The 24,370-nt window shown below is 42.5% G+C and overlaps 1 protein-coding gene across 4 annotated transcripts; it reads right to left on the reverse strand.

The window, feature by feature from the left end:
- Positions 1-1,168: 1,168 nt before the first annotated feature.
- On the reverse strand, positions 1,169-24,209 carry GNPAT (glyceronephosphate O-acyltransferase). Of its 4 annotated transcripts, none has more exons than XM_083606037.1 (16): positions 24,069-24,209; positions 20,231-20,422; positions 19,478-19,654; positions 18,035-18,164; positions 16,480-16,607; positions 16,171-16,246; positions 15,831-15,982; positions 14,888-15,018; positions 13,157-13,380; positions 11,102-11,347; positions 6,219-6,298; positions 3,924-4,064; positions 3,006-3,105; positions 2,820-2,913; positions 2,558-2,619; positions 1,169-1,844 (listed from the first exon to the last, which is right to left on the reverse strand). In XM_083606037.1, exons 1-16 carry the CDS (start codon positions 24,117-24,119, stop codon positions 1,801-1,803), a joined length of 2,028 nt encoding a protein of 675 aa, XP_083462163.1. In that variant the 5' UTR covers positions 24,120-24,209; the 3' UTR covers positions 1,169-1,800. The 4 variants fall into 4 exon arrangements, with proteins under 4 accessions (XP_083462163.1, XP_083462164.1, XP_083462162.1 ...); XM_083606038.1 differs by having other exon boundaries at positions 20,231-20,419; positions 24,069-24,208; XM_083606036.1 differs by lacking the exon at positions 24,069-24,209 and adding an exon at positions 21,201-21,358 and having other exon boundaries at positions 20,231-20,419.
- Between the last annotated feature and the right edge of the window lie 161 nt (positions 24,210-24,370).

Raw genomic sequence — 24,370 nt, forward strand, 5'->3', positions numbered from 1 at the left:
CACCAGGTTTTACACAGCTTCCTTTTCACCAGCTTTATGCAAAAGCAAATTTGCCTAACAGGCAGAGGCAGGTACCTTTAAATAATTATGAAAAGAGGATTTGGGCAAGTGGAGCTTGTAATGAAGAAAAGCTGCAATTAATAGAATCTCCTTTTCCATAGTTATCCAGGTACAGGAACTATGTCTTCTTCTAGATATGACCAACCCAAATTAGGTTCAGATGACCACATTATTAAGGTGCCAGTTACAGTCACTGTTGCGTCTATTATTTTTGGGAGGTGATGATTCGTTTTTGGCCATATGAATTAGCTGCATGAAAGAGGAAGATAAATAGAGATACTGGGGCAAATGCTAGTCTTAACTCATACAGTATCACATATTATACTGCAGCTGGGTCATCCTTCTTAGAGAAGGGGGATTGATCACCTTGGGGTGTGTGTACTGATCACTTCCCTGCAAGAACAGAATGGTGTTTCAAGTTCGTACTGATGCACTGGATACTAGGTTAATACTTATGGTCATTGTACATTAAGGAACGGTTTGCATTATCACAAGAGCATGAAATTCAGTAACTATGAATACCTTCCACTTACTTCTCTTGTGGGACTGGCACTGTTTCCAATTTTATTTTCAATTCTTTTCAACATATAGCCATCCAAACCAGCACAAAGACAAGTCTCTTTTATCTTCTCTCTCCATCCCCATTTTTAAAATCAGAAATTATTTTGGTAATGGGACAAAATGTTAGCTTTCTTTTATATTGCTCCCTCCCACTCCTGGCAAGCATATACTGTATAAACAGATAGTATTGTTAATGAGAGCAAAGGCTAAAAATCAGCCATTATCAGCGACTCACATTATTTCTAATAAACACACAATGAGTTTGCCCAATTTATGAAATATACCTAGTATGTATAGGACTGCATACTCATGTCTTCTCCCCACAACCAGACAAAGTTCAGGCCCTTCCCTTATTTAAGCTTTCCAGTGGAGAAGTTACATCCATACACCAACCCCCAGTAGTCTCAGCCAACACAACTGTAGCCCAGAACATCTGGAAGGCATCAGGTTGCAAAGGCTGCAGTAGGAAACCCTGTTATATTTGGTAACGCACAGGCACATACTCAGATATATAAATGTATATACCATTCATACATGAATAAAAGCATAAGTGGCAATATGCTTTTATAAAACCTTACAGCAAGAGAAGAAAAACAACGCAATGCACATTACACTGAAGTCATAAAATGTGCAACAGTTGAAAGCAGCAAAGTATTCCGTTCTTAGTTTTTAATACTTAAAAGTTGCAAAACCTGAAAAAACCGTTACAGCATTGACATTTTGTGAGAATTACATCCTTGAAAGGAATGAAATAATCTCTTCCTATGTACAACAACAGCCAATGATGCTTTTCCTTAAATATTGCTTTTAATGCTATGTCCTTAGTTGTTCAATCACATTTCTTCACAACAACAAAATAATTATATAAAAGCAACAATTTCCTTATGGCAAACATTTCAGACGTTAACAGTGTCATTCTGTTAAATGCTAACTGGGTGAAGGAAGGAGTGACGTTTATTAAAAGAGAATGTTAATCATCAATGCTGACAAAGTTCTCTGAGTGGCGATGGAAATATTCTGGACGTCAGGAGTTTTCTCCCACAATTATGTAGCAGTAGTAACATTTCAAGGTGGGAAGTGTATCCTAAGTCTTCAGTTAGCATCCTGTTCATAATCTGCCTTACTTCCAGCCGTTCACAGTTTTAGTGTGCATAAGGCAAGCCACTCAAGCAGCTCAAATTAAAGTCTTGCAGCCATCGGTTTGCTTACAGGTATCCTAGATTCTGTAACAGGAATACAGAGTGCATTAGTTCTGAGAGAGAAACACTCTACCATTCCATTACAAAAGCTGTTAAAGAAAACAAAAAGTTATGCAGGGAAAATACTTGTTACAAAACTACCTCTCAGAACCGGAGCTTAGATTCTGTTTTGGACTTGGAAAAGCAAAGGAGCCTCCATTATTGAACTGGGCAGGCAGGGCATGTTCAAGCAAAAACTACTTGCAGTCAGCTGCTACACCTCATGCTAAATCCACTGATGTAATGCTAAGTCTTTGCCATCATTACTTCCATCACTTTTAAAATGTAAAGGTAAACTAAAGAATATCAGACATATACTCCTGAAAATGTTAAGCCAGGAGGCAATCAGCTAAAATGTAATAAAAAAACTCCTATTTGGCCGTAAAAGCTGCTATGGAGAGTGTTAACATTTTGGAGACCATACATGATTCACTCAGTCTGTATTTCTGATGAACTATTGCGGGTCAGAGATGATCTTAACAAGGTGAGACTCTGTCAAGACAATATTGCAAGGGCCCAGTTTTCAGCATGCTACATTTTACATTTGAAAAACAGCTCCTACTCTTGCACGAAGTTTAAAAACTGTTCAGCTACTGTTGACTTGGGAAATAACAAAAAGAGGAGAAGACACATGCAAAGTTTTTGGCAAAAAATCTCCATCAGATTTCATAGTACTCTCCATTAGCAGAGACACTTACCAAACATTCCTGCGGTTTTACTTAGAGCTTCTTTCCTTACAATGTAGGAGAATCCATCACTCCTGGGGAGAAAAGGAAAGAACTGAGCCGTATAATTAATACATTCACTGTTGTGAGTCCAAGCCTACAGAAGCCCCTCCTGACTGAGATTAGACTGGCAACCCTCCTTGCTGAATTTCTGGCACTGCTTCGTTGTGCAATCTCTGTATAATTTGTAAGAGACTTTATACCCCAACTTTCTTCTCAGAAAATTTGTACTCACGTTTTCGTTCTTGATGCAACGCCTTGTCGCACGAGAGCTGCCAAAGCATTTTTCTGCATGTCTGAGGACAGGACATCGTAACACTGTGTGCTTCCTAAACAGGAGAAAGGGGAACAATTAAAGCTTCAGTTCTTTTACCCCAAGTGCTAAGTAAAGTATTGCATCATCCAAAGACAAAACACACACCTGCCTCGAGAAGCTCAGAAGCAAAGCTTCGGACTCCAAATATAAACTGCTTCTCCATAAAGGTCTCATTCGATTCCTTTAAAAGGTACTTGCAGATTATCTAGTGGAGAGAAACCCATTAACGTATTTGGTTAAGAAGCACATTAACAAAAGGATCATCACTCTTGCATGAATAGTCATTGGAAAACTAAACTTGTAATAAAAATGTAACATTCTGAGTTGAAAAATACTTCATAGCATTTTAAAGAGTTGATCTGCTTTCTAAAGAGCTACTTCCAAGGGGCAGCCGGACTGGATCTCCCCCCGCCCCCCCCCCTTTGAATGCTAAGTTCCTCATGCCATAGCTCTGTTTTTGAAAGCCACTTTGTGTTTCAAAGCAATTTTGTCATATGGCATTTGGGGGGGGGAGAGATGATGCTGTCAGAACACCACAATAGTTCTTGTGAAATAAATATATGGGAACCCACACGAGGGCAGGGGGAGCAGAGCTGTAAGTGCTGTACGGCAGGGCTTCATTCTGCAGGTAATACCAGTTTCAACTTGCTTATTCAATTTTTGTTTCCTTTAATCAATGACACCACCCAGTTAAATTTTAAATGCCAGCTCAATCAGGAGATACAACCCTAAGTGGGAGAGGACATGTGTTTGTTTGACTTCTAGTAAAATCTGTGCTACAGGTTTTAACCTGTTTTCTTAGGATGCTTAGGGTGCATGTAGGCCACTTGCTTCTATATAAACACCCACATGTTAAGATTTTCACCATAGGCCCTTCTCATTTTCTTTATGTATTTATCTTTTGTATCCTACCAAAGGCCCTTCTCTGTGGGCCCCAGCATCAAAATATTAATAAATAAGTCACTCCCCACAAAAGGAATAGAAGACAGACTGGTGAAAATAACATTGCAGTTGATTTTGTACCTGGTAACCTTCCACAAAAGGCTTGAACATTGCTGTCAAGAAAGAGATTATATTGTTTCCTTTCTCAGTAACGAAAACTTGCTGGGATGTGACTTGAACTGCGTCACATTTTGTAAGCAAGAAACAACCTTCTTCAAAATCCTGGGGATTAAACAAAATTGGTTATGTTTTTTCAGTGGGTTTAATGCCATGCAGACAATTACAGATATTCAACACCTGTATTTCTCCAGTAAACAGGTCTAACGTATCTCAAGTCTGTTTCTAACTTTCAAATTATACCTAAATGGTATCTCAATGAAAAGGTATTTCAGTTACTATGGTCACAGCAAAGACAGATGGTTTTTAACATTTTATGGCAGCTGACTCCTTTGCGATATCAAAACAGTAATATAGTTTTATTCTATAAAAATAATCTGATGCATGATAAAGTTAATTGCATACAGTGGAGTCTGGTTACACAAATCAAAACCAATTTTTCAAGACAAGACAGCCAAGGCATACACACTCTGGAACTGGGCCTATAAAATTTCCTGCAGGCCCTCCAGTAGAGCAAGCATATGCATGTATTGTACAACCTGCCATCTGAAGAAAATAATATCTGTGTACTGGACTCTGGCGTACAAAAGCTGAGGCCACATATTTTGTCACTGTCTTGTCTGTAAGCAGACAAAATTCTGCAAACAACAGCACATGGGATGCACAACCAAAAGTTTTGAATTATGCCTCTAGGTTACATAATAACACTAATTGCAAACCAAACTTTAACTGTTGGAGAAATTAGTTAGAGTGCATGCTTGTTAAATATATATGTATGAATTTCAGAATGGGAAATTTCATTTAAATCTTTGCTCCAAACTGCTTTAATTTAAACAATTCAATCTGCTTAACAGTAATTATAATCAGGCAATCCACGTTGCCTGTATTAAACCCCTGGATTTTTTAGCACCAAGTTAGCCCCAACGGAACAGCTGTTCCCAGCCAGCAGCAGAAGCTAATTCTCAGTTTGCATTGCGCAACAACTGCAAATAGTCCTGCTTGTTTGAGCACTTTGCACGCTACATCAAGATTAAGAGGCTGGGATTTGTAATTCAAAGAGATGCTCCTTGAACATCTTAGAACCGAACACTCTATACTCTTAGATGGCCAAGCATTCCTGAGTTTTTGTACTGAGAGTGCATGAAGTGCAGTTGAAGACCTGACCTTTCAAAAGGCAGGACAAACAATTCATTATTGGGCTTACACAAGAGCAAACTGAACTACAGACTAGTATGTAATTATGGCCGTATTAAGAACGGCACATGGAAGATAGATCAGAGAAAGTTTGGGCGGAACAGACTTCCCCTGTTAAAAACTAAAAAGAAGGAAGAAAATAATTGTGCATGCACTTCTAGCACAACCAGAATGGTCTTCCTCCGCACCATGATGGGACAGAACATAAATGTAAAGATAAAAGCCCAAAACAAGGGGTGGGAGAGGGAAAACCACCCCAAGTAAGGAATAAGACACATCTGTATGGCAGGGATGGGGAACCTGTGATCCTCCAGATTGGACTACATCTCTCATCATCCATGCCCACTTGTTGTACTGGCTAGGGCTGATGGGAGTTGCAGTCCTAGAAGGCCACAGGTTTCCCATCTTTGCTCAGGGGATGTGAGTAGGGATAGTGAACTGACACTCTCCAGATATCTTAGAAGGACAGAACAGTGCGGCAAGGTCAGTGATAAAATGCTGGTAATAGAGAAGCAAAGATAAATGTGGTGTGTGTTTGTGTACACACAAGGTGTATATGCCACCCATGAAAAATATATTTTAAGTTTCAGACCGTTAAAGTTTCAGACTGTTAGTTGTCAAGCTCTTTCAGGTGTATGTGTAAAAATTAGGTTGTGACATCTAGAATGAGGCTATAAGATGACATTACATAGCTTTGGTTTTACAGCAAAGGAAGTCATAACATCTTAAAACATTATAGATGATGTCATTTTATGAGAAGGAATAGAACAGGGATGAGGAACCTGTGGTCCTCCAAATGATGTTAGACTCCAACTCGCATCATCCCTGGCCTACTGGTGATGCTAGATGGGACTGATGGGAGTGGGTTTTAGCCATGTTGCTTCAAGGAAAAGAGGGACTAGCATATTGAAAACTCACTCAAAATTACAGCCAAAAATACTACCAACAGCAGATCATAACAGCTTCAAGATCCCTCTCTCTATTCACATTAGGCTTCACTATTTAGTGAAGTCATGAGAAACTCCTGTAGATATTAAGCTACCAGGACCGCACACAATACTTTACCTTCAGGGGTATTCCAGGAAAGAATATAAACTCGTCAGAGAAGACATCACGCCAGAAAGCAAAATTGCTATAGACTTCCTCTGGAAAACAAAATGCAACTGCCCATGAATAAACCCTTTTTTCAAAGTGTTTCACTATTAAAAGAGGATGTCTGCAAGGTGATGGTAGGTGCCACCATCAGAAGTTACTTCTGCGCAAAGTCTACTGAAATGACAGGGGATTTCACAACCCAGAATTGTTGATGGATTGCGGTTAACCTTAACACTAAATTATCCAATGGAAGTTGTCAGGGCATGCACCATCCCCTTCAATCAACAGCTACTGGAGAATTAGTTCACCAGATAATGACAGTTCACTGGCACACGTCATAGCTGTTAAATTAAGGATGATGTTGTCGGAATTCAAGCCTTAGTCAGAGGAATTGGCCACTCTCCAGGTGCCCGGCTTGGATTCCTTGTTGATCTCCCCCGTCAGCGGCTCCCGGCAAGACAAGGCGAGATCACTTTCGGCGATCCTCCTCAAACGTGAGAAGAACACACCATTCCTACCCTGCCATCCCCAGGGAGGGGAGAGAGACAGACAGAAATGTATTTACATGCCTTTATTTCTGTCTTTCCAGCAGTCCAGAGTAAACGTGTCTGCACTCTCTTAACACCAACAGCAGAGAGAGAAAAACTCCTCCCATGTACTTCCAGTACAGGGTCATGTGACACTCTGAGCTAACATCCGGTGCTCAGTGCACATAATAGACTGTTCCTTTGTTCCCACGGTACAGTCCCAAAACATCAACATCCTGTTTGGCTTTCCAGCCATCTGGAGCACTCTTCTGCAGCATTGCTCCTTTTTCGTAACATCCTCCCCCAAAAGAATCAATGCGTGTTGCGGCAAGCAAAGCGTGATCCAGAGAAGAAAACAAACAGTTGTTATACACATAACACTCCCCTGTTGTTACAGTTCCACCCTTGGAACTCCTCGCCACTGGTTTCCCCAGTGTACCTCTCTGGTTGTCTGGCTTCCAAGGAATGAGTGCATTTGCATTACCTTGGCTAGCAACTCTCTGTTGTGTCTTTGTCTCTGACTTAGACACAGCTCCAACCTGTCCTCGGTTGTTTACAACAGCAACACATGCAACAGCTAAGTTAGCAAACTCTTTTGAGTACCTTTTGGGTGGTTCACCCTTTGTAACTCTCTCAGACCTACGTATGAGGTGCTGATCCTCTCTGCTCACTGGTTCAGTCTCAGGACTCTTAGGAGAACCAGTTCCAATAGTAAACAGTGGTTCATCCTTCACCTGTGAAGGTCTATCCATTGTGTGAGATTTCCTCTCAATAACTGTGACAACTGAGCTCTGTGAGCTATCACTGTCGCTCTCAGTACCACTGTAATCTGTAAAATCATCATCATCATCTGAATTGTCCTCTGTGGGAAATGTGTGTACTATCACTCTCTCCTGTTCAGGAGCACTCTCTAGAAATCTTGTGAGAATCACCTGACCAGATTCAGACAAAATTACTCTGTAGAGACCCTTTTCATATCCCATAAAAATGCCTCTGGCATTCTTTACTCCACCTGGAGCTTCTGTCCTCACATGAGACCCAAAAACCTTGAAATGGGCAACAGAAGGTTTTCTATGGAACAGTTTCTCAAAAGGAGAACTTCCCAACTCTTTTGAAACCTTTCTCACCCACGCATAACAAAACAACATTAGTGACTCCGCCCAGAACTCATGTGGCAGATGTGAACTAAGCAATTGCGCATTCATCCCCTTTTGCAATTCTTTGTTCACCCGTACACAGACACCCCTGTTCCACGCTTCCGCTGAAACAGCAACCTTGTGTCTTATCCCTTTCTTCTGCAGGAACTCCTGAAAATCCTGTAAAAGAAAAATCTGCTTCTCATCTGTTAAAAGACAATCAATGTTAGCATCATGCATATTTTTAACCTTGTCACAAAACTCCTGAAACCTTTCCAAGGCTTCCTGTGGCCTCTGTAACATATAAATCCAGACAAAGTTAGAGAAATGATCCACACACACAAGATAAAATCTTGCATTGCCTCTAGATGGTTCTAGAGGACCAATCACATCAGCATACACCCGCTGAAACGCTCTGTCGACCCTGGTCATCTTCTTGGCGCTCGTTTTGGTCACACCTGCGAGAGAAATCAAGTTAGACTCGGAATTACATTCCATGTAATCACTTTGCTCAAAAGTCAACAAATACAGTCCATCTTTCTCTCTGGCAGAAAGATACAACTCTCCATCTTTGAAGATCTTGCAGCTCTCAGCATCATAGGACAGTTTCAGTCCTTTCTTTGCAATCTGCGAAACACTCAGCAGATTGAACTTCAGTTCAGGAACCAAGTAAACATTGTGTATAGTCAGGTTCAGACTCTTAAGATACACAGTTCCTATCCCGGTCGCATCCAGCTCCTGACCGTTGGCTTGTTTCACAGCGAAGCTTTGCTTCTTAAACGTTGAAAAGAGTCCTCTGTGTGGGGACATATGAACAGTACAGCCCGTATCGATTATAAACGAGTTTCCAACATTTGGCGTGGTTCCTTTCGCCATCAAAGCCTTTGCAGGTTTCACCGTAGACTTGGTATGACCTTTGTCTGCTGCCTCAGGCTTTGCTGAGCGGCCCTTAGCTCCTTTTGGCTGGCGTGGCTTCTTGCAGTTCCGCTGAAGATGCCCAGCCTGTCCACAATTGTAACATCGGACAACGTTCAAAGCTACAGCATTCTGTCCAGTAGCAACATCAGTGGGGAATTAGAACTCCGTTCCTCCCTCCCCCTGTCCTTCACTTCCAGAGCAGCAAGGCGGTCGTGTTCATTCAAAACAACGGCACACACCCTCTCCGCGGTCAAATCTTGAGCCGGAAGGGAACCAAGCTGACTGGCAACCATTTTGTAAGTCCGATTTAGGCTGTTTATCATCATGAAGCAGAACACTTCCTCCTGTAGACGGAAATTGCGTTCCACCATCTGCTGGCGCAGATATTTCATTTCCGTCAGGTGCGCTTGAACATCTCCATCAGGCGCAAGCCTCAGATTGGTCAGCTTCTCAAAATACAGCAACGCTGAAGAACCAGCATCCCTCTGATGTGTTCTACGCAGCGTCTGCCAAATCTCTCGCGCATACTGTAAATTCTGAATATGCACCAATTGGCTATCTGAGACACACAGAATTATAGCCGTCCTGGCCTTTAGATTCTGTGATTCCCAACCTCGCGTTGGAGCTGCAGGGATGGGGTTCTGAATTACATCAAATATCCTCTGATTCTGCAGCAGGGCCTTCATCTTTACAGACCAAGATGAATAATTGTCATTAGTCAGTGGAGGTGGGTAAGGTAAGCCTCCCCCCTTCTTGGCATCCATTTTGAATCCAAGCCTCTGCTCTCACTTTCGAGCCAGTAAAATCCAAAAGTCTTTTCCGGGTGTTTACTGCCTCTCTGGCAGGCAAACTGCAAGCTGTCTCAAAGTCAAAACAACTTTGAGTTCCCAGGCTCTCATTGAGCCAGCCCCACGTGTCAGTAACTTTCCACTGTACTGACTGTCGTTGCCTAGCAACTGTGCATACCTTTCTTCAGACAGGATTTCTTATCAACCACAGGTATTCCTCGTATGCAAGCCTTTGCTCTCAGAGCTGTTTTTCCAAACGCAGCTCCTGTGAACCAGAGAATGAATCAATCTGCGTTCACACTTTCAGCCCAAAATTCAGCATACCTTTTGGGGCTCCGTTGCTTGGAAAACACCCCCTCTCGGTGTCCAGCCGTCTGTTCAGCTTCTGGCTGCAATGCAGACGTTATCTTCTTTCTTTGGTGCAGAGGATGGCACACGATCCATCAACCTCTCACCTCTCATGCAGATTCCCATGGATCAGATAACCACCGGCATTTGCTACCAGTTGTCGGAATTCAAGCCTTAGTCAGAGGAATTGGCCACTCTCCAGGTGCCCGGCTTGGATTCCTTGTTGATCTCCCCCGTCAGCGGCTCCCGGCAAGACAAGGCGAGATCACTTTCGGCGATCCTCCTCAAACGTGAGAAGAACACACCATTCCTCCCCTGCTATCCCCAGGGAGGGGAGAGAGACAGACAGATATGTATTTACATGCCTTTATTTCTGTCTTTCCAGCAGTCCAGAGTAAACGTGTCTGCACTCTCTTAACACCAACAGCAGAGAGAGAAAAACTCCTCCCATGTACTTCCAGTACAGGGTCATGTGACACTCTGAGCTAACATCCGGTGCTCAGTGCACATAATAGACTGTTCCTTTGTTCCCACGGTACAGTCCCAAAACATCAACATCCTGTTTGGCTTTCCAGCCATCTGGAGCACTCTTCTGCAGCATTGCTCCTTTTTTGTAACAGATCTGAAGCATGACCAAGTTAGTCAGGTCACGGGAAGTGAAGCTGCTATAACCACAGAGAGCCACTGGGCATTACCTTCATGAACCGCAAACTAATATAAGCTTCACATTTTATTTACACTAACTAGTCTGCATGCATGATGAACACTAGATCATGGTGAATAGGCATATTGGGTACATTAACTTGCCAGCTTCCAGTACAGCTTATAATATAGGAAAGCACTTTATAATTGTGCTAAATATCTGAACAATCTATTTATATATTTTAAGAAAGAGGGATAAGACATAAACCCTAATCCAGAGCACAGGAAAAGGAGCATGCACAAAATGCTCTTTATACCCTTTCCCAATCTGTAGCTCATCCAGACCTGCTCAGTCTAACCATACATAAAATGCTTGGGGAACAAGGGAATAGCTCCAAAAATCTCATCACAAGCCTGTTTAGCAAATGACACAACTGCATTATAGGAACAGATTTGTGGCTTTACAGATTTGCTATATTAGACAATGAATTTACCTTTTCTAGAACAGTGTGTCATTTGCAACGCGAGTGCTACAAGGGCTGGTCGCACAAAGACGTTGAGCAGCTGGTTCCTGTAGGACCCGCACATGAGGACGGCGAGCGCTTGCTTAAAGACAAGTTCTTCCGTAGCGCCAGCTTCCATATCTTTGTCATTGAGAACCACTTGCCCGTTGACAAGGCTCACAATGTTGGAGTGTAGAGCAAGACTGGATCGCACCGCTTTGTTAGCACACAGATTATCTAGGAAAAGACAAATTGGGAATAAATGCCAAAACTGACACCATCTCTTATTTTAGCTTTGAATTTTTCAAGAAAAATACCAAGGAAAGAGGCAGGAAAACTGAATTGTTTCAGCTAGTGATGGGCAAAATGCGCCTGTCTCATTCAGAGGAGGTTGTGCCTATCTTAGCCTTTTTTTTGGAGAATCCTCAGAAGCAGTCGCCCAAGCGTTTTCTGACAATTCTTCCCAAAGGCTCAGAAGAGCTGGTCTAGGGGAGTTCCTCCATTGAGGAACATAGGAAGCTGAGCCAGGCCACTGGTCCATCGAGCTCAGTATGACTTACAGTGAATGGCAGCAGCTATCCAGCATTTTCAGACAGGTGACATTCCCACTCCCACCTGGAGATTTCAGGGGTTGAACCTGGCGCCTTTGCATGAAAAGCAGGTGCCTTGCCACTGAGCCACAACACTTCCTTATGCTCCTACCTTCTTAGGTCCCACTATCACTAGCCCTACTTCCCACGCACTCACAATTTTACTAAGTTGCTGGGACGGGGAGGTAGAGGAGAAAAAACAAGCAGCTGGAGTGTCTTGCCAAAAAATTTCCTAAGTTTCCAGTTCTCTAACGTGAAGGCTTCAGAAAATCTTTGGATCCTCCATTGCCAATGGGGACTCTGTTCAATGACTTAGGAAGAACAAACAACTGCAGTCCTCAGAATTCACACTGGTAATGCTGGAACAACTGTGAAGTGGTCTTTGGCTATTGTTCCCCTTCCGCAACCTCACCCTACAACTTGGTAAGTTTGAGAAAGGTTGGGGAAACAGGCGGATGAGAGAGCCAGCAGGTAACCATTCTGAGTGGAGGCAGAATTTGGAAGAGGGTGGAAGCTGGTAAGGACAAAGAGATTTCTAAACTGGCAACTTTAAAAAGGCATGCAATTATTATCTGCCTTCCTCGAACAGGAAAGTGGAAAATTATCCTATTTTCAGACGACACAAAGTTAAGTACCCTTCACATTCCACTGCACTGCAAAGTAGTAAAAGCAACCAGAGCTTCTTCAAAATTAAGAGAACCGCAGACTTATGATCAGGTGAAAGATGGAAATGTGAAAGTGGGAGAAAGAGAAGACCCCTGTTACCACAAGGTAAGAGCATCAATTGTATACTTTCAGCCTTTGTGAACCTTATTTATAGCGACCAATTAATAAATGACTTATGGAGGAAGGCAAACTACAAGAACCTCGTATTCCAGCTCAAAATTATGCTGGCTTCAAAGCTCAGGTATTTTTCATATTTGCATTTCCTTGTGGAATCATCTCTCCTGCCCTGAACCACGTGGCTCCTTGAGCAGTCATGGCAAGACACTGGTATTGTATGTCTGCCATACAAAACTCAATTAGATTGCGTCCCATCCCAGCCTCAAGGCTCAAACAACACAAAATCAGCACAATTGGGTAGGGCCCTAGTGGGAGGGCTCTTGCTTAACCTTGCCTCATAGTTGTTGTGTGTGCATTTTGTGTTGGTGGTTTTGTTTTGTGTTTAAAAACCTTGCTTTCTAGCATGTTTTGTTCTCTTTTATAATTGAGATGGTCACCGCAAATATAAGTAACCTTTCCTGCAATTTTTAAATCTTTTTTATATTGAGGAAGAACAGTAATCATATGCCGTAGTAACATTCATGTATTTAGGGGTGCGGGGTGCGGGAATCAGACTGGTTTTAAAGTCCTAAAAGGAAAATTCTAGCCTCCCACTGTTCCCAAACACATAAAAAGTAACATAAGCTACATTGTTCTCAGAAAAGGAAACGAGTGTACAATGTTCATTGCATACCGGGCCAATCAAGGAATCCTCCAAATGTCTGAGTTAAACCTTTTAGCCAAAGTGTCTTTTCAACAAGAAGCTGAAAATCTATGGCTGGTAAATTCTGGAGTAGGACAGCAGCAACTAATATCCATGGGCTCAGAACCATGTTTTCTATTTGTAGGAGTTCCATTTTGTAGGCTACATCACAGGCAAATTTCTGGATTTCCTCTGATGGCTTTTGTGGAATATGCCTAAAAGGAAAAGTGTAGTGAGCAAAGGCATTCAAAGTCTTGTATTCCCATATAGATTCAGTTTGCTTTTGCGAAATTTCTTTTTGCAAAGGATATTCCATCCATCCCACAGGACCTCTGAGTGCCACTGAGTGAGGGACCTGTGAAATTGCATTTATTTTTGCATGGAATCCCCGCCCCCACCAGCAAGCAATACCTTCAAATCACTGATCACACCTGTCTGCCATTGACTGAACCATACAATTTAAAAGTCCAGTGCTTTTTTTCAGTGTTGTCATGGTGCAAAAACATGGATGCAAGGCATGGATCCTTACGGCTCCATGTAATTTTATAAGGGATTTCCTCAAAAACACTATCAAATCACAGGTCACAACTGCATCCACAGTGTTGTTGTCACCCTATGCAAAAGTACAGTGGTACCTCGGGTTACATACGCTTCAGGTTACATACGCTTCAGGTTACAGACTCCGCTAACCCAGAAATAGTACCTCGGGTTAAGAACTTTGCTTCAGGATGAGAACAGAAATCGTGCTCTGGCGGCGCAGTGGCAGCAGGAGGCCCCATTAGCTAAAGTGGTGTTTCAGGTTATGAATGGACCTCCGGAACGAATTAAGTAGTTAACCTGAGGTACCACTGTAATGCAAAAGTAATGAAGGTTCCTGAGTATCTCTGCCTTGTTTTCCTGATACTGGGAAAAACTGGATCTGTGTTTTTGATAGTGAAGTCTACACATTTTTTTTTTAATTCAAGAGGACCTGTATTCATTCAACTAGACCCAACTTGTACCTGAACCTCATAGAAAAAAACACAGTGAGAGCATGTGTGTGTGAGAGCGCGCGCGTGTGTGTGTGCACACACCCACACGCACCCACCCACACCCACCCACATAAATGCACACTTCCTCTGGAAAGGAAGTAACCTGGGGTTTGGAAGAAGAGAAACAAGTCAAAAGGGTAGTGCCCATATGCCACTGTCTCAAAACTCCAAATGTGCCTATGGGTCCCAAATGGTGGGTGAATAATAATAACAACAGCAGCAGCAGCAACACGTGGGGGTACTTACTTTCACATCTAAAACTTAAGTAACAATATTTTGAAGTTCATATTAACAAAGTGAAGTATGCTCATTAAACAGTATTTACATCTACAGGAAGTAATAAATGAGTTCAGGAATGCTTTATTTTGGGATCAGCATCCCCATGATGCATTCGCACTGTAATGCCCCTCAAATATTGAGATCTGGCCGATGCTGAAGGCAGGACCAATGAATGATCTAATAGACTTGTCTGATACAGTAAAATTATGACTAAATATTGTGATAAAAGGGGTAGCGTCACTACCCAGCTAATGAGCACTTTTAAATTTTGCAGTGAAAAACAGACTCATGCTAATTTCCCCACAAGCTATTAATATCTATATCTATATCTATCTATCTATCTATCTCTATATATATATATATATATATATATATATATATATATATATATATAAATAATACATTGTAATACCTTGGAACCAAGTTAAATGAACAGGTATTGATTCTCCCAGCTGCCAATGATCTGAGTGATACAGGCTGTCCAAAGAATATGTGTATGCTTCCAAAATCTTCACTCAGGATTTTCCTGGCTTTCAAGAGTCCCTACAAAGGATAAAACTTGAGACATGTGCAACAGCAAAGATACATGCAGATATACTACATTTATTATTTTATCATACCTTCTACAGCATCAGTTTGCAATTTTTATGATTACCTTAGGATTCTTAGCCTATTCATCCTCACAACCTTGAGGTACATGACTATTTTTTTCTCTTCTATAGGAAGGAAACTGTGATTGAGGTAGGAAATTGCCCTTGACATCCAGGCAATGTTTAAATGCAACACTAAGTCATGGTTTGCATGCATCCACCTCTTACAAGCACAGGTGCAAAAAGAGCACCAGAAGTTGCTGCTTCTTTTACAGTTACCAGATTTTAACTATTGTTTGTTAAAATAAAGCAACTTCATAAAATATAGGTTGCAGCCAACTAAAATCTACTCAGAGTTGACCCATTAAAATTAATGGGCTTTAAGTCAACCAATCTCATTGATTTAAATGGGTTTACTTCAATTATGACAAAATGATGGATGTAACCATATGGCTTGCAGGTAGCTTGTTTCAACAAACCATACTTAACCATCGTTTGTCCAGGTCTGGATGTCATGGCAGGCTAAGTTTAGTTTAAAACAGAAGCAAAAGTTTCCAAATTCCTCCTTGTAGCCACATTGAAGGCGGAGAAAGTAACAAATGAGCCCAAGACTCGTGGTGACCAGTTCTTGTAATTGTCAACCATTGTGTAGCATTATGACCAAACAAGGCCACAGTGAATTTAAGGCCAAGCAAGATATGAACCCAGAATAAATGCCCAAGATTCCATCCGTTGGACTACAATAATTTGAACCTGCTTTCTTACCGATGTAGATTCCTTTGGTTTAGGGACTCCTAAAAGTTCGCGTGCATAAAGGGATTCTTCCAATACCCTCTCGTAGCTGATACTGATTGGAACAAGGTAAATGTCAAACACATCCCTTTTAAGGAAAGGATCCATCACAATATTGAGGAGACCTGTAAGAAGAAAATTATGTTATTTAGTATGAAAATAAATGCATAATATTCATGTAAAAATTAAATCAAGATTGTTTACAGAGAGCATGATAAGTTATAGCATGTCATTTGTGCTGAACACATGGCTCAATTCTGGACATAAATTGTTTAGTTCTGTGACAAAGGCTGGAATTCTATGACCAACATACCAAACTTTGGAGTCAAAGTCTTTGCTGTGCGGCTTCTTGTCCCCTCAAGATAAAATTCAACGGGAGCATATCCATTCTTTAGGACAAAAACGACAAAAACGTAACCATTAGCAAACACAAGGAAATCTATTAACTCATTTTTAAGTAAGTAATCTAAGTGGTGTTTATTTTTTTTATTTTAAAAAATGAATATTTTAGAAGCTACTTGGGTCAAACAAAGTATAACCAAATGTGGCATCAACCACAAATAAAGAAATAAAGTAAACCTGAGCAAGTATTAAAACTCAACATAAAATTGCAGTTATTTACCTTTAACATAGTTTTCACATATTCAGCAAACACAGCCCAGTAGAGTTTGTTACCACCAAATGTACGTCGCATAAAAAAGGCACCTGATTTTCGTAGCAGCTCACCAACCAGTTTCATTCCCAAGAAATCTAGCAGAGGCACAGAATAGAATAGCAAAATCATTTGGTGTTTCAAAGTGGTACTCCATTCAGAAAGCAGAATGCAAAACACACAGAGATTCAGCCAACCACTTATGTGGGTAGCGTATCAGAAACAAAATTTCAAAAATATATTTAGAGGATATAATTTGGCAGCAAATTACATAGCGTTCTTAGGGTGATAAGTCATAGAATAAGTCATAGAATAAGAATAAGTCATAGAATAAGAATAAACACCTTAGGCTTTATCCAAGGCTCCCTGCTAGTGCAAAGGACATACACTAGTGGAATGGAACTTTTCCATCTCTCTTCGCCTGTAGCCCCCTATGGGCCCCCAAAATCAGCTGCAGAGGATTGGAAGATGCTTTGGAGTTGATGGTGGGTTTGGGTGTGGGTGGAGCAGAGGAGAGAAAAGTTCTGCCAGTGCACATCCTTTGCACCACTGCAGGTCTGCTGGCACTCCTCTGGCTATGACCCAATGAATTCAATGGGCTTGCTTTGTAAGGGGTTTGTGTTATGGAAGCCTTGGTATTCTACCCTGGTTTTCTGCTGGTTGTGTCAATGTACACAAGCCTTTGATAAATGACATGCATAATTGCATCTTATGTTTTAAATGCTTATAATTAAGCTTCAAGTGTATTAACACTCCTACTTGTAATAGAGAGCTATCTTGAAGATCCGAAAGGGTGATCTTCACACTGGTGATCTCATTGGCTCCCAGTACGTTTCCGAGCACAATTCAAAGTGTTGGTGTTGACCTTTAAAGCCGTAAACGGCCTCGGCCCAGTATACCTGAAGGAGCGTCTCCACCCCCATTGTTCTGCCCGGACGCTGAGGTCCAGCGCCGAGGGCCTTCTGGCGGTTCCCTCATTGTGAGAAGCAAAGCTACAGGGAACCAGGCAGAGGGCCTTCTCGGTAGTGGCGCCCTCCCTGTGGAATGCCTTCCCATCAGATGTCAAAGAGATAAACAACTACCTGACATTCAGAAGACATCTTAAGGCAGCCCTGTTCAGGGAAGTTTTTAATGTGTGACATCTTAGTGTATTTTTGGTCTTTGTGGAAGCCGCCCAGAGTGGCTGGGGAAACCCAGCCAGATGCGTGGGGTACAAATAATAAATTATTATTATTATTATTATTCACAGGTTTTCAAGAACAAAATCCACTACGATTTCCCTCGGGACGGGCTATTCTCCCTCCTACCGGGGGATCAAGGAATCCCTGCATTCATCAGTTCCCTTTTGGCCTGACCTTGTGCAGCCTCCTTGCTGTACAAATCCATGGGAGATTGCAAGCACAGTAAGACGACCAACACACACATTTATAGCAGTCTGATCCAAGCTCACGTTGGGCAATCCAGATTGCGCCATTACAAAATTCTGGCTATTTTAAGAATGTTTTGCTTAAAAGGAAATACTTGCCTATTCCTGCAGCAATGACAGGCAAAGCCAAGTCATAGGTGTACAGCACATAAGATAGTAAGAGAAAATCGATGTAGCTGCGATGACTGGGCAGCAGAACAACGGGGTGCTCTTGTATTGCCTGTTGTAACTAACGAAGAACAAAATGCCATTTATCACTATGAAGGAATCTTGAGTTGTCTTTTTCTTTAATTTCAGCACAGGGCCACAATATACTCTGCAACTCTTTCAGATTTTTCCTTAGAGAAGATGATTGAATAATAAACTAAAGCATCAACTTTTATGATGACTTAAACATAACAGAAGCAGGGAAGTCAGACCTCAGAAGTTCTACATCAGCATTTTAATTACTCTGGGTTGCATGCAGTCGTTGTGTGAATGAAATCAGCTTGGCCCACACAAGGTTCACCTAATTACTTCTATGTAAGGCTGCTGTCCTAAGTATCTCCCACAGATCACTTGGGATTGCATAAAAAGATGACATGCCTGCAGTAGCACAATCTTTTTATATTAAAAAGTTAAAAAAAGAAGGTAAAGGACCCCTGGATGGTTAAGCCCAGTCAAATTCGACTATGGGGTGCAGCACTCATCTCGCTTTTCAGTCCAAGGGAGCCAGTGTTTGTCCACAGACAGCTTTCCGGATCATGTGACCAGCATGCCTAAACTGCTTCTGGCGCATAGAACACCGTGACAAGTGCCAGAGCACATGGAAACGCCGTTCACCTTCCTGCTGCAGCAGTATCTATTTATCTACTTGCGCTGGTATGCTTTCGAACTGCTAGGTTGGCAGGAGCTGGGACAGAGCAACGGGAGCTCACTTCACTGCGCAGATTCGAAAAACAACCTGTTGACTTGTAGAGTTATTGGGCCATTGATTCCAACCCCACATTAACATTGGCATGAAAATTCGTACAAACTCATGCTTGTTGATAGTTGCATATCAAAAGCTGATACAAGAGAAAAAAGGGAAAAGGCGCTTCTACAAATAAAGAACAATTTTCCTTAGTCGTTTTTTATACATCTTAAGGTAAAGAGTTTGGATCCAAGGAGAATAAGGTTCCCAGTGGCTATTAGCTCGGATAGCTATGTGCCACCTCTAGGGTTGGAGGCAGTAAGCTTCTGAATACCACCAGCTGCTGGGGAGCATTGCAGCAGACATGTCCCTAGTGTGGGCTTTTCATAGGCATCTGGTTGACCACTGTGAGAACAGGAAGCTGGCCTTGATAGGTTTTTTGGTCCACTTACACAAGGCCATGAACATGGTAATTCTTTAGTTATGGGTACAACCCAAGGGTTCTGAAAAGGCCATCTCAGGGACAATCAGTATGTCAAACTGTCACACTATAATGTGGTTACTACAGTCAGCATGGCCACAGATTCATTCTGATTGTGATGGTGTCAAGAGTTCCAGCTGTTTCCATATGCCTTCATACACATACTTACTTTCTGCATGCCATCTTCATTCACACAGATGCTCTTGAAAAGGGATTTAAATATTTTGCTCAGTGTGAAAGCAAAAAACCGTATAGCACCCATATGCATGCTATGCGCCATCTCGTCCAGAATTTCTGCTGCTTCTTCTTGTATGATGTCAGGTGATTCACCTGTCTCTTTCGATAGCTATGCGAAAGATGAAGAGCAGTAGTCAATAAAAACCAAATGTCTCTGACATTTTGAAGATTGTTTGTGGCCTATAGTTGCTTTGTATGTGGCAAGTAAGAATTGTTGAAGAGGTTTACTCTCTTGCAGCAAGAACTACAAGTGCAGGTGCAAAGGAAATTATGCCTTGGGGATTTAACAGCTGTGTGACTAGCACAAATAAAATAGGGTAATCCTTTTCTTTTATGGAAATACAGTTATGGGGAAAGCCCCACCTGTTGATAAAGTTATAAATCCCTGAAACACTCTATTTCAAAGCACATATGAATTACACAAATCATGTAAAGGCCGATCCAATAAAACTCTCTCAGCTGAAAAGACCACCTCCACCTGAGCAAGACACAGAAAACAGTATAGATGATTATGCAATTTGAGGAATTTCTACTACAAGGGAAAGAAAAGAAACAAAATTCTACCCTGAGAAAATCAAAGCAATAGCCTCATGAGTAGAAAAAAACCTGGCAGTAAACAAGGGTGCTGCTCAAAGAAAACCTACAAATACATTAACTTCTGAAGTAAGAACAATTTTTTACTCACGTGTTTGATGACATATTGAACTTGTTCAGATTGCAGAACAATAGTTTTAATGGCACTTGGCTTACAGGGAGAAAGTTCTTTATAAACTACAGGTGTGTAGCATTTCATTGCGTATCTGAGGTCACTGGATTGCCGCCTCTCTTCCAAGATATCTTCAAAATCATCTTTTTTCTTTGATGTGAGGTTTTTCTGCTGGGAACATAATGAATGAAGAATCAGACAGTAACTTAATCCATGCACAGTGCAATCTCATGCATATCTACTCCGAAGTTAAGTCCTTATAAAGTCAGTAGGACTTATTCCCTCATAACTGTGTATAGGACTAAATAGCTTTCTGAGGTTTGTCAGAGAAAATGGTGTCATGACAGTAAAATGTACAATTAGTAACATCTCTGCTATCATGAAATCCTTTATCTCTGCTGTTATGAAATCCAGTAACTTTACTTTCATGAAATCCCTTATCTCTGCTATCATGAAACCATTTTGTAATATTTGCTTTTATTTAATTAGAATTCAACCTACACAAATGAGCCACAAGACTTAATAGCTGAGTTTTACAATCAAGGAGCTGGCTGGCTGGTTTAAATTAGTTTGGCAAATTCAGTTCTTCACATGGTCTTTATTGTCCATAAGGGTTGTCATCTGGTAACAAATGCCGCCATGAAAATAGAAGGAACAACTCCTCTCCATCTCTAACTATAGTCTTAGCACCCCAGTGCTACCCACAGTCCCCAAGCTCTCCAAATCATCCTTTGCATATCCACTTCCTTCTTGTCAATAGCATACACAAATCCTTTGGCTTCTAGCTCCCTCAATGTTATGCATTGCCTCTGTCCTATTTTCTCCCTTAATTCCATCTCTCCATTGTCAATTGTTTCCTTGAGTACCTCTTTATCTGTCCATCAGTTTTGTTCCATGTTCATTTGGTAGTCCGTCTCCCTCCCCACCATAGCATACAGCCCTTACTGACCTTAAGTGGAGTTTCTTCAGAGCTTTTCTCCACCCTGAAAGCATTGAGGCAGCATTGTCCCATGGGCAGTTTGGAACATTCACAAGTTGGAATGTCCACACCAATTCAGCCAATAACTGCCAGTGACCTCACTGCCACAAGTGTACTAAAAAAACAAATGCACTGATTTCTACAAACAGGAGAACTGTGCATTTCAAATTGTTGTGTGTGTCAATGAAAGAAGATTTACAGATTAACCTGCATCCCTTGGGAAGGCACAGTAGCACAGTGGGAGAGTGCACATGCTGGATAGAGAAGATCCCTAAGTGCAAACAGTGGCATTCCCAGTTAAGAGGATCCCAGACAGCAGAGCTGGGAGAAGATCCTTGCCTAAAACCTTGGACAACCAGGCAGAATCGATAGTATCAGGCTAGATGCATCAGTGGTGTGACTATATAAGGATGCTTCAAATGTGTCTATATATACATTATCCAATAGTGGCTTCTTCAACCCAGCATGAGATGCATACGTACTCACAAGTGCTGCTCACACTGTTGAGCCCCCAGTATCTTCAGGTCTGTGTTGATGAACTGAAGTATACCCAACATAGGTGTATGGCTCTGTTCTGCATCTGTAGGAATTCTTACACTAGCACTTGGGGCACATGGTTAGGAAGGGGTGGCAGAGGACTAAGATTGCAATCTTCTACAAGCTTCCATGGGAGCAAGTCCTACTGAACTCAGTCTGAGTAGACCTAAATAGGATTGCTCTGTCAGTCTTCCTGTTTCAGACAAGAACAACACTGCACAAGAGACATACTGGAGGCAAAACTTGCTACTGCTATAGAAAATCCCTACTGATTTGCTTATTCGATGAAAAAAGGCTCCAGCATAGAATCATAGAATTGTAGAGTTGGGTCATCTAGTCCAAACCCCTGCAATGCAGGAATAAATAAATTTGTACGCATAACACATGTGCACACATCCCAATGCAATCTGAAAGAAATGGATTTGCGAAAAGCCAGCCTAGATGACTGGATCCATTAAAGCACCACCATACTGCCATTAACATAAAGACAGGACTAAGGCAAGGCAGTACAGAGGTGCTACATTAACAACTTTCCTGGCTTGCTGTAGTTTAAGCCTTTGACATTAAGCTCCCTATTCCAGGATGGCAGTAGTCACAAACACCACCCCACTCATCTTCTTTTTTGTGGGAATTTTCTTTGACAGAGCACTGAGAACAAGGAATTATAAATAAGTGGAGTTTGCAATTAAAAAATCCAAAGATACAGAACTAGCTGTAAGGAGTGCAAGTTTCTTTGGTTACTACAGATTTATCTGTTACCAAAGGGACAAACTATTCTCATGAGAATGCATCCTTCCCTATTCTCAATTGGTTCTGAGCAGTGTTTGAAACTCAGATATGAAAGCTAGGAGCTAAATGGCACCTTACACCTAGGTTATGGGCGCAACAACAAAATGTCTAGGTGCACTTTTTATAACAAAAATACAAAGCTGAAAATGAATGAACTGCAGCTAAAATATTTTCACATGGTCTAGTCCTTCCCCTGCCTCTCCCCCCCCCCCCCAATATTCTTAAGAGGGTCTCTTCTCCAGTCTTCATACAGTAGCTGGAAGTGGGGAGGCAGAAAAAAGTCCTCCTTTCCTTCCACTCTGCAGTTTTAATCTGAAATCGTAGGTGTAGTACTGCGCCCAGAGCTCAGAAACTGCTCACGTAAATGAAATTCCCTGTCACAAAAGGCACCTAGAACAATGGGAGTTTCAAACACTGCTTCTGAGATGTGGTTGGCAGTACTACATTACATGTTAGGATTTCTACCAATTATAAGCACTGGTCTGTACAGGTATCTCCTCCTACATTTCAAGGGAAGGGGAATTTTTAGCATCTTGATAAGCCAGCTATTTGAAGGACTGTTGCAAGAGTACATACAAGTTCAAGTGTAACAAAACTGAGTGAAACATACTACCGCAAAATTCAGCAATACCTGCAGCACTGGTTTATGTTGTGCAGCAGGATAGGGACTGTAGGAAGAAAATGCACACACTTCCCTTTCAAGACAGTACTGTCCACCTTCTTTTGACGCAGTAAAAAAACCCTTATGATTAAAGAAGCAGCCTGGATCCCCATTCCTGTGCAATCCCTGCTGCCTGAGATTGCTCAAATCAGTTGTGTCCACATAGCTCAGGTTTATTCCCTGCTCTTGGCGAAGGAAAAGAGGCTTACAGGCTTTACAGTAGATGAGGGAAGGCGGTGGGGCGACAGCCAAAGTGACAGTTCAGTGGAGCTTCCTCCCAAGTTAAAAACCCTTATTTACCCTAGCAACCAAACTCACAGCCCTGCCACACACAGAGCCTATCTTCAAGCGACCATGCCAAAAAGGCTTCAACATATTAATGTCTCTTGTCTAAACGGACAACGATTCTTTCTTTCGGGATATCAGCGCCCATGCACAAAAGACCTTGCACTTCTGTGTTGTGACAGCCCAGTAAGCATGTCTGGCACATGAGCAGGCGGGCTCCACGTGAGAGCTGCCTGCTGTTTATGGCGTGGAGCGGTGGCCCCCGAACAGCTGTCAGGTAGGCAGCAATGCAGCATGTGCAGTTCCCCGCCTTCCTTTCCCCGTGTCCCAGCACTGAAAGAGCACGCACCCTGACGAACTGCAACCTGCCTGTCATCGCGCGGACCTTCTGCCCACGACCAAGAGGTCAGCGAGGGGCGGCCGCGCCTCCCTCCCAGCCCTGACGAGGAAGCAGGGCCCGGCCGCTCTCCTTTTCCCATGCGGCTTCCCAGCGCACAATGCCGCCCCACCCTCCCCAGCCACGGAGCAGCAGCCACGGAGGAGCTGAGGGGACAGGAGGCACTTACCGAGTACATGGGGGTCCCTCGCCGGACGGCGCCACCGACTGCATCCGCCATGGCCAGCTTCTCCTGCCGGCAGCCGTTGCCTGGCTAAGCCCTCTCCTTCCCAGCTGGCTCCCTCCTCCGGGGGCCGGCAGAGCCCATGAACCCGCCCCTGCGCCCGTCCTCCTCGCCTCCCTGCCCGGCGGCTCTTCCAGCGCGGACTTCAGGAGGAGGGAGTAAGGAGAGAGGGGATGGGCGGAAGTGCTCTGTGGGCGCCGCCATCTTGCTGGGGTGGTGGCCGAGCGAGGACAAACCTCCTCCTACGG

Source organism: Podarcis filfolensis, assembly GCF_964270895.1.
Source record: "Podarcis filfolensis genome assembly, chromosome: 3".
Taxonomy (NCBI): Eukaryota; Metazoa; Chordata; class Lepidosauria; order Squamata; family Lacertidae; genus Podarcis; species Podarcis filfolensis.